General features: G+C 46.5%; 1 protein-coding gene across 1 annotated transcript in view; it reads left to right on the forward strand.

The window, feature by feature from the left end:
• Nucleotides 1-10,992, forward strand: part of csnk1da (casein kinase 1, delta a) — a 66,236-nt gene extending 55,244 nt beyond the window's left edge. The window contains exon 9 of the mRNA XM_031819938.1: nt 7,253-10,992. Within this exon, the coding sequence (XP_031675798.1) occupies nt 7,253-7,303 (51 nt within the window). The 3' untranslated portion in view covers nt 7,304-10,992. The remainder of the gene's footprint in view (nt 1-7,252) is intronic.

The raw sequence follows: 10,992 nt of genomic DNA on the forward strand, positions 1-10,992 counted from the left end.
CCTCTCACCAACTCAGAATAGCATTTCCTTCCATCATCATCATCTGAGGAAGTAGCAGCTTCGTCACGTCGTGGTGTGAATGGCTGGTGAGTCACTACTGGTATCCCAAATGGCACCCTGTTCACTATGTCGTGCACTACTTTTGACCAGGCCCTATAGAGGTAGTGGTCGGGAAGTAGTGCACTATAATATAGGGGGGGGAAGGGTGCCATTTTGGACACAGTAATGTTAGGTAAGAGTGTAGGTGTCCCTTCAACACTAATCCCCTCCCTGGAGAGATATCTATAGAGTTATCTAATCCCCTCCCTGGAGAGATATCTATAGAGATATCTAATCCCCTCCCTGGAGAGATATCTATAGGCTGAAGGCGTCCGCGGGCTTCTGGTCCACACTAGGGATTCTTCAATGAAGTGTTTGTTGTCATTCAATGAGAGAGAGTTTCTTTTCATGCACATTTCTTTCATTGAGAAATGCTCCACCGATCTTAGATGTGAAGTTACGTGACTAAGAACTCCTTGGCAAAAAAAAAAACCTTCAATTTATGACAGAAATCTGGCTACGGCGTCTCGAGATGGACAAACAGTACTATTGCCGCTTTTTTTCTCGTTATGCAAGCTGTTTTTTTTAAGGGAGTATGTGAGCACACACGTTGGGTTCAGCTGAGTTCAGCTAGGCTCCAGATGGATGGAAGCATGCTGACGCCTTTAGGCTACGTCCCCCCCCCCCCCCTATATAAATATCTATGGGTTAGGCTACGTCCGTCCCCCCTATATAAATATCTATGGCTTAGGCTACGTCCCCCCCCTATATAAATATCTATGGGTTAGGCTACGTCCGTCCCCCCTATATAAATTCTATGGCTTAGGCTACGTCCCCCCCCCCCCCCCCCCCTATATAAATATCTATGGGTTAGACTAAGCCCCCCCCCTATATAAATATCTATGGGTTAGGCTACGTCTCCCCCCCCCCCTATATAAATTATAAATATCTATGGGTTAGGCTACGCCCCCCCCCCCTATATAAATATCTATGGGTTAGACTACGTCCCCCCCCCCCCCCCTATATAAATATCTATGGCTTAGGCTATGTCCCCCCCCCCCCCCCCCCCCCATATAAATATCTATGGGTTAGGCTATGCCCCCACACCCCCTATATAAATATCTATGGGTTAGGCTACGCCCCCCCTATATAAATATCTATGGGTTAGGCTACGTCTCCCCCCCCATATAAATATCTATGGGTTAGGCTACGTCCCCCCCTATATAAATATCTATGGGTTAGGCTACGTCTCCCCCCCCATATAAATATCTATGGGTTAGGCTACGTCCCCCCCCTATATAAATATCTATGGGTTAGGCTACGTCCCCCCCCCGTATATAAATATCTATGGGTTAGGCTACGTCTCCCCCCCCCATATAAATATCTATGGGTTAGGCTACGTCCCCCCCTATATAAATATCTATGGGTTAGGCTACGTCTCCCCCCCCCCCAATATAAATATCTATGGGTTAGGCTACGTCCCCCCCGTATATAAGTATCTATGGGTTAGGCTATGTCTCCCCCCCCCATATAAATATCTATGGGTTAGGCTACGTCTCCCCCCCCCATATAAATATCTATGGGTTAGGCTACGTCCCCCCCTATATAAATATCTATGGGTTAGGCTACGTCTCTCCCCCCCCCATATAAATATCTATGGGTTAGGCTACGTCCCCCCCCCGTATATAAATATCTATGGGTTAGGCTACGTCTCCCCCCCCATATAAATATCTATGGGTTAGGCTACGTCCCCCCCCTATATAAATATCTATGGGTTAGGCTACGTCTCTCCCCCCCCCATATAAATATCTATGGGTTAGGCTACGTCCCCCCCCCGTATATAAATATCTATGGGTTAGGCTACGTCTCCCCCCCATATAAATATCTATGGGTTAGGCTACGTCCCCCCCCTATATAAATATCTATGGGCTAGGCTACGTCTTGATAGCCACACTGTTACCATACCTTCTTTAGACTGTCAGCTCCCGACCTCACCCTAACCCCCCTATAGAAACAGGTCACATCTCAATAGTCTCTAGCCGAGTCTATATATAGTATGACTCAGGTCTAAAGTGACTTGATCCCCATGTCTCCTCTCCTTCATCTGAACTGAACCTGAAAGAATCAGACAGGTGAAATGGTATTTTACACTCAGAGTTCCAGAGTATGCCATAGTAGATACACCCCGTAAGGCTCCACTCTGGAATCTCTGGTTCTGGAGGACAGGAAACATTCCATTCTGGAACTCTTGGTGATGTAATAAAGAAGAGATGGAGTTCTATCCACAGATTCAGTTCCACATTCTTTCCATGTTCCGCATTCCCCAATGGGTTAGGCTACGTCTCTATATCTATGGGTTAGACTAAGCCCCCCCCCCCTATATAAATATCTATGGGTTAGGCTACGTCTCCCCCCCCCCTATATAAATTATAAATATCTATGGGTTAGGCTACGTCCCCCCCCTATATAAATATCTATGGGTTAGACTACGCCCCCCCCTATATAAATATCTATGGGTTAGGCTATGTCCCCCCCCCCTATATAAATATCTATGGGTTAGGCTATGTCCCCCCCCCCCCCCCCCCCCCTATATAAATATCTATGGGTTAGGCTATGTCCCCCCCCCCTATATAAATATCTATGGGTTAGGCTATGTCCCCCCCCCCCCCCCCCCCTATATAAATATCTATGGGTTAGGCTACATCATGCTATGGGTATGCTTGTCATCGGCAAAGACTAGAAAGTTAAGGATTCAGATAAACAGAATGGAGGTAAGCACAGGCAAAATCCTAGAGGAAAACCTGGTTCAGTCTGCTTTCCACCAGACACTGGGAGATGAATTCACCTTTCAGCAGGACAATAACATATAACACAAGGCCAAATCTACACTGGAGGTGCTTACCAAGACGACATTGACTGTTCCTGAGTGGCCGAGTTACAGTTTTGACTTAAATCAGCTTGAACATCTATGGCAGGACTTGAAAATAGCTGTCGAGCAATGATCAACAACCAACTTGACAGAGCTTGAAGAATTTTAGAAAGAATAATGTGCAAATATTTGTATAATCCAGGTGTGTAAACCTCTGAGAGACTCACCCAGAAAGACTCCCAATAGTCTCTATCGCCTGCTCCCAGATCTCTGTCAAAGGTGATTCCAACAGGTATTGACTCAGGAGGTTGAATACTTATCTAATCAGTATATATTACTGTGTTGTTTTCCATTTAATAAAAAATACAAGTTAGAATTTTTCTTCCACTTTGAAGTTTTCTGTAAGTTCTCTGAGATGGCTGGGGTTTCTGTAAGGTCTCTGAGATGGCTGGGGTTTCTGTAAGGTCTCTGAGATGGCTGGGGTTTCTGTAAGGTCTCTGAGATGGCTGGGGTTTCTGTAAGGTCTCTGAGATGGCTGGGGTTTCTGTAAGGTCTCTGAGATGGCTGGGGTTTCTGTAAGGTCTCTGCTTGGGTTTCTGTATGTAACAGCCACTGCCAAATGCCTGACTGCGTTTATACAGAAATAATGCAGTAACTATAATCCACCTGCTGCATCCAAACACCCTCATCCAAACTCTCATTTCAGTTTGATGTTCTCAGTGTGTGTGCAACCTGCCCTCCTTGAATGGACTGAATACAGCAAACGCCCTAAGCGTTTGACCTTTATTTACCTAGGAAAGTCAGTTCAGAACAAATTCTTATTTACAATGACGGCCTAGGAACAGTGGGTTAACTGGTCTAGGAACAGTGGGTTAACTGGTCTAGGAACAGTGGGTTAACTGGTCTAGGAACAGTGGGTTAACTGCCTTGTTCAGGGGCAGAACGACAGATATTTACTTTGTCAGCTCGGGGATTCGATCTAGCAACCTTTCAGTTTCTGGCCCAACGCTCTAACCACGAGGCTACCCTGCCCCTAACCACGAGGCTACCCTGCCGCTAACCACGAGGCTACCCTGCCTCTAACCACGAGGCTACCCTGCCCTGCCGCTAACCACGAGGCTACCCTGCCGCTAACCACGAGGCTACCCTGCCGCTAACCACGAGGCTACCCTGCCGCTAACCACGAGGCTACCCTGCCGCTAACCACGAGGCTACCCTGCCTCTAACCACGAGGCTACCCTGCCGCTAACCACGAGGCTACCCTGCCGCTAACCACGAGGCTACCCTGCCGCTAACCACGAGGCTACCCTGCCGCTAACCACGAGGCTACCCTGCCGCTAACCACGAGGCTACCCTGCCGCTAACCACGAGGCTACCCTGCCGCTAACCACGAGGCTACCCTGCCTCTAACCACGAGGCTACCCTGCCTCTAACCACGAGGCTACCCTGCCTCTAACCACGAGGCTACCCTGCCTCTAACCACGAGGCTACCCTGCCTCTAACCACGAGGCTACCCTGCCTCTAACCACTAGGCTACCCTGCCTCTAACCACGAGGCTACCCTGCCGCTAACCACGAGGCTACCCTGCCTCTAACCACTAGGCTACCCTGCCTCTAACCACTAGGCTACCCTGCCTCTAACCACTAGGCTACCCTGCCTCTAACCACGAGGCTACCCTGCCTCTAACCACGAGGCTACCCTGCCGCTAACCACTAGGCTACCCTGCCGCTAACCACTAGGCTACCCTGCCGCTAACTACTAGGCTACCCTGCCTCTAACCACTAGGCTACCCTGCCTCTAACCACTAGGCTACCCTGCCGCCCACTGGATGTTCAGTTCGACTCTCTTCCTTTCTAGAGTCATAATCACTATCCTCTAGTCACGTTAATACATCCTTCAGTCAGCTTATAGAAAGACCATGATGTTCAAGACAACAGTGTCTGTTTTGGTTCTTTTGTTCTCTGTCACTCATGGCCCCTTCTCGCCCTCTAGTGGAGGGAGGCCACATTACAGCCCAGCCTCAGTCCTCTCCACAATCCTGTTGCTTATCAAATCACATGTTATTGGTCACATACACATATTTAGCAGATGTTATTGGTCACATATTTAACAGATGTTATTGGTCCATACACATATTTAACAGATGTTATTGGTCACATATTTAACAGATGTTATTGGTCACATATTTAACAGATGTTATTGGTCACATATTTAACAGATGTTATTGGTCCATATTTAACAGATGTTATTGGTCACATATTTAACAGATGTTATTGGTCACATATTTAACAGATGTTATTGGTCACACATTTAATAGATGTTATTGGTCCATACACATATTTAGTAGATGTTATTGGTCCATACACATATTTAACAGATGTTATTGGTCCATACACATATTTAACAGATGTTATTGGTTCATACACATATTTAACAGATGTTATTGGTCACATATTTAACAGATGTTATTGGTCACATATTTAACAGATGTTATTGGTCACATATTTAACAGATGTTATTGGTCCATACACATATTTAACAGATGTTATTGGTCCATACACATATTTAACAGATGTTATTGGTCCATACACATATTTAACAGATGTTATTGGTCACATATTTAACAGATGTTATTGGTCCATACACATATTTAACAGATGTTATTGGTCCATACACATATTTAACAGATGTTATTGGTCCATACACATATTTAACAGATGTTATTGGTCCATACACATATTTAACAGATGTTATTGGTCCATACACATATTTAACAGATGTTATTGGTCACATATTTAGCAGATGTTATTGGTCACATATTTAGCAGATGTTATTGGTCACATATTTAGCAGATGTTATTGGTCACATATTTAGCAGATGTTATTGGTCCATACACATATTTAATAGATGTTATTGGTCCATATTTAACAGATGTTATTGGTCCATATTTAACAGATGTTATTGGTCCATACACCTATTTAGTGGATGTTATTGCTGCTTAGGAGCTAGAAGCACATCTGCCTGAGTGGTCTCCCGAGTGGTGCAGCGGTCTAAGGCACTGCTTCTCAGTGCTTGAGGCCTCACTACAGGCACTCTGGTTCAATTTCTAGGTTGTATCGTAACCGGCTGTGATTAGGAGTCCCATAGGGCGGCGCACAATTGTCCCAGCATCGTCCGGGTTTGGCCGGTGTAGGCCGTCATTGTAAATAAGAATTTGGTTAAAATATTTGTAAAAATGCCCGACAGCAGCTTCTATCTCAAGGTCATCAGACTGTTAAGTAGCCATCACTAGCAGCTTCTATCTCAAGGTCATCAGACTGTTAAGTAGCCATCACTAGCAGCTTCTATCTCAAGGTCATCAGACTGTTAAGTAGCCATCACTAGCAGCTTCTATCTCAAGGTCATCTGACTGTTAAGTAGCCATCACTAGCAGCTTCTATCTCAAGGTCATCAGACTGTTAAGTTGCCATCACTAGCAGCTTCTATCTCAAGGTCATCAGACTGTTAAGTTGCCATCACTAGCAGCTTCTATCTCAAGGTCATCAGACTGTTAAGTAGCCATCACTAGCAGCTTCTATCTCAAGGTCATCAGACTGTTAAGTAGCCATCACTAGCCGCCTTCCACCCTGTTATGTAACCCTACACCTTAGAGGCTGCTGCCCCATATACAGTGGCGAGAACAAGTATTTGATACACTGCCGATTTTGCAGGTTTTCCTACTTACAAAGCATGTAGAGGTCTGTAATTTTTTATCATAGGTCCACTTCAACTGTGAGAGACGGAATCTAAAACAAAAATTCAGAAAATCACATTGTATGATTTTTAAGTAATTAATTTGCATTTTATTGCATGACATAAGTATTTGATACATCAGAAAAGCAGAGCTTAATATTTGGTCCAGAAACCTTTGTTTGCAATTACAGAGATCATACGTTTCCTGTAGTTCTTGACCAGGTTTGCACACACTGCAGCAGGGAGTTTGGCCCACTCCTCCATACAGACCTTCTCCCGATCCTTCAGGTTTCGGGGCTGTCGCTGGGCAATACGGACTTTCAGCTCCCTCCAAAGATTTTCTATTGGGTTCAGGTCTGGAGACTGGCCACTCCAGGACCTTGAGATGCTTCTTACGGAGCCTGGCTGGCAGGCTGGCTGGCTGGCTGGCTGTCTCTATAACCTGGATGTTTGTAGACTATAGACTGTAGTATTTGAGGGCTGTCCCTCCCTCCCTCTGTGTGTTGTGTTCAACCTCTTAAATCCCTCCAAGTCCCCTTTTCTAATGTGTAATGTCACGATCTATGGCTACTGTACTAACTTCTGTCTCTCTGCCCTCTCTGTCGTCTCCAGGCTCTCTCTCGTGTCACCCCCAGTGGCCTCCAGTCAGCAGCCCCTCGATGAGTCCCTCTGCCCCCATCACCACCACCGTCACCACCCTGGAGGGTTAGACCATGCACGGCCCTAACCATACCACACACCAACACACACTTCAATACCTGGAGGACGCTTACTGAAACAACCAGTCAACCCATCAGAAGCCTGGACTCTTACACAATCAACCAATCAAAAGGCAGGACAAGGACCTCGTCATCCGCTAGCAACTCCATCCATCCAACCAGCCAATCAAAACACACAGACTGATGCTATGCCTCTTTGACATCAACTGATCTCTGCTAAGTAACAAGCTCATGCTGTTGTAACAGGGTGGATGACACACACACTCTCTCTCTCACACACACACACACACACACGACTCAGAGAGCGTTCAGCCGTGCTCATCGGGGATGGAGGAGGAGGAGGAGATGAGACGGGGATGGAGGAGGAGAGGGGGGAAGGAGAGATTTTGTTGCCCCTGGCACACCCAGAACATTCACTGCCCCCCCCCCCCACCCCTCTGCTTTCGTGAACCCCAGTGAGGACACTGACATGGGGCACAGACCTGCTTAATGCCCCTTACACACCACCTCCTCCATCACTTCTCTCCCTCTCTCCTCCTCCATCACTTCTCTCCCTCTCTCTCCTCCTCCATCACTTCTCTCCCTCTCTCTCCTCCTCCATCACTTCTCTCCCTCTCTCTCCTCCTCCATCACTTCTCTCCCTCTCTCTCCTCCTCCATCACTTCTCTCCCTCTCTCTCCTCCTCCATCACTTCTCTCCCTCTCTCTCCTCTACCATCACTTCTCTCCCTCTCTCTCCTCCTCCATCACTTCTCTCCCTCTCTCTCCTCCTCCATCACTTCTCTCCCTCTCTCTCCTCCTCCATCACTTCTCTCCCTCTCTCTCCTCCTCCATCACTTCTCTCCCTCTCTCTCTCTCCTCCTCCATCACTTCTCTCCCTCTCTCTCTCTCCTCCTCCATCACTTCTCTCCCTCTCTCTCTCTCCTCCTCCATCACTTCTCTCCCTCTCTCTCTCTCCTCCTCCATCACTTCTCTCCCTCTCTCTCTCTCCTCCTCCATCACTTCTCTCCCTCTCTCTCTCTCCTCCTCCATCACTTCTCTCCCTCTCTCTCTCTCCTCCTCCATCACTTCTCTCCCTCTCTCTCTCTCTCTCTCCTCCTCCATCACTTCTCTCCCTCTCTCTCTCTCTCTCTTCTCTCTCTCCTCCATCACTTCTCTCCCTCTCTCTCCTCCATCACTTCTCTCCCTCTCTCTCCTCCATCACTTCTCTCCCTCTCTCTCCTCCATCACTTCTCTCCCTCTCTCTCCTCCATCACTTCTCTCCCTCTCTCTCTCTCTCCTCCATCACTTCTCTCCCTCTCTCTCTCTCTCCTCCATCACTTCTCTCCCTCTCTCTCTCTCTCCTCCATCACTTCTCTCCCTCTCTCTCTCTCCTCCATCACTTCTCTCCCTCTCTCTCTCTCTCTCCTCCATCACTTCTCTCCCTCTCTCTCTCTCTCTCCTCCATCACTTCTCTCCCTCTCTCTCTCTCTCTCTCCTCCATCACTTCTCTCCCTCTCTCTCTCTCTCTCCTCCATCACTTCTCTCCCTCTCTCTCTCTCTCTCTCTCTCTCTCCTCCATCACTTCTCTCTCTCTCTCCTCCTCCATGCTGAACCAGATGCTCCTCCCAGCCAGACAGTTCTCCTCCAGAGTTGCTGTCCTGATAAAAACCATCAGCTTGTTTCTCTTTCCTGTTGTTTTTTTTACTTTATTTACTTGACTTTTTCCTCTGTGTTTGTATTTTAGGTGAAGTTGATTAAAAGTTTGTTTGTACTGGCAGTGTTCTGTTCTGACTACACTGACTGTGTGTGTTGCTGTTTTTATACGGTGGCTGAATATCAACTGACGAATGCCAAATCATTAATGGTGTCTGTGTGAAAAGTCAAGTGTGTTTCCTGTTTTAAAGAGAGACGATGGAAGTAATATTAAATGAATAACCCCCCTAATTGAAGCTCTGAAGGTCATGTGAGAGAGGTCTGTTTGTGCAGCGGTAGATGGCCTGGGTTCCATTTTATGTCCTCAAAAGACTCTCTTAATCCCCACAATGCAATGCTGAGAAAGAGAGTACTATTCTCCAACTGGACAGCGGGTTTGTTTAGAGGGAAGACGTTTTAATGTGTCCCAAACACCACCCTACTCCCTATGGGCTCTGGTCCATTTTATTGGTCACGTACTACACGTGTTCAGCCGATGTGTGTGTGTAGCTACATGCTTGTGGACTGAATAGGGATTAGGGTGCTGTTTGAGACGTGTCCCTCTCTGTTGTTTTTAAAGGGGACTGGGAGAAAGCAAATCCTCTACTGTTCTGAAGGTGACTGTGTGTGTGTGTGACAGTTTTAAATAAGGACTGGTTGTTTGTCCATAGGGATGGGGGGGGGGGGTTGCCGATGTCTTCTCTGCTAGTCAGTCTGTTTCTCCATCACCTCGTCTCTCTTCAGCCTCCTCTTCCTCTTCTGCTGTTGGTGTTCTGGGGCTGAAAGCTGTGAATCACCCGTCTCCACACTCATGTAGCAGTTATTTTTGTAGTTGAACTTGTTGGTCAGTTAAATGTGTGTTGGGGGGGGGTCTGCTTTAAAATGCCTTTTTCAACCTATGCTTTCAATCCACAATCTCAAACTTTTATTTTTTATTTTGTTATCAATCAATATTTTAAAATGTTTATAATGTAATGAGACTACGTTTCTAAGAAAAAAGTGATCTGATAATTGCCAGAGGGCAAAGTCTGGTTTGGTGGATGTACAGGAGACTATCGACCAATGCTACGTTTCTCTCTCTTCTGGTTGTCCTATTGGTTAGTTCAGGAAGAGGGCCAACCCACTCGTCACATCATTCAGTGTAGTACTGCCTCAGGGTGCTGTAGGCCTTTTCTGTAGTCTGGGTTAAAGGGGCTTTAGTGGTTCCTGGATCAGTTTGTGCTGTCTTGTCAACTTTATCACTCAGTGCATTATAATGAGTGACAAGGAGTTGGCAAGAGAGTCCAACCAGATCTGGGACCAGTCTAGTTTAGTGCGTCGGTCTTCTGTTGTCATGTATATAAGATGTACCTAGTACTCAACGGTGAAATATCATGTCTGCATTAGGAGCTGGTAGCAGTTCCAGGATCAGATGTATTGTTATCCTCCTAATGGTTAAGGTTAGGAGTTAGTTGGATAACCTGATCCTAGATCTGTGGTTAGGGTTAAGTTCTACCTCCAGCTCTGTATTAGCCACTGTGTGTAGTATGATGATGATGATGATGATGAAGGTAGTGTATGGGGGGGGGGGGATGAATGCTTCACTCCATTGTAGTTTTGGGTAAGTTAGTTTTAAACCCTCGAACCGACCGGCTGATGGTCTCAAAAAAAAAAAGAACCTCCCACCTCATTCTCTTCAGTGTGGGATTGTGGGTAATGACGATCAAGGTACACTTGTGTTAAGTACAGTTCTTTACGTGGGATCTCTGGTTTCTCTCTGGGTCGATGTCGTGTCTTTCCCCTCTCTCTCTTTATGTCCTTCTTGTTTTGTGTTTGCATCTCTACGTGGGGACGGACTCCGGACACCTTGCGTCGGTTCCCACAATGCATCACTCACTGAGTCATGGGAAGTCTTGTCATTTGTAACGCCACTGTATTTGTGTATTTTAAAATTGTGTAAATAAATGAATAAGTCCTTGTA

The sequence above is a fragment of the Oncorhynchus kisutch genome, unplaced genomic scaffold, assembly GCF_002021735.2.
Source record: "Oncorhynchus kisutch isolate 150728-3 unplaced genomic scaffold, Okis_V2 scaffold2905, whole genome shotgun sequence".
NCBI lineage: Eukaryota > Metazoa > Chordata > Actinopteri > Salmoniformes > Salmonidae > Oncorhynchus > Oncorhynchus kisutch.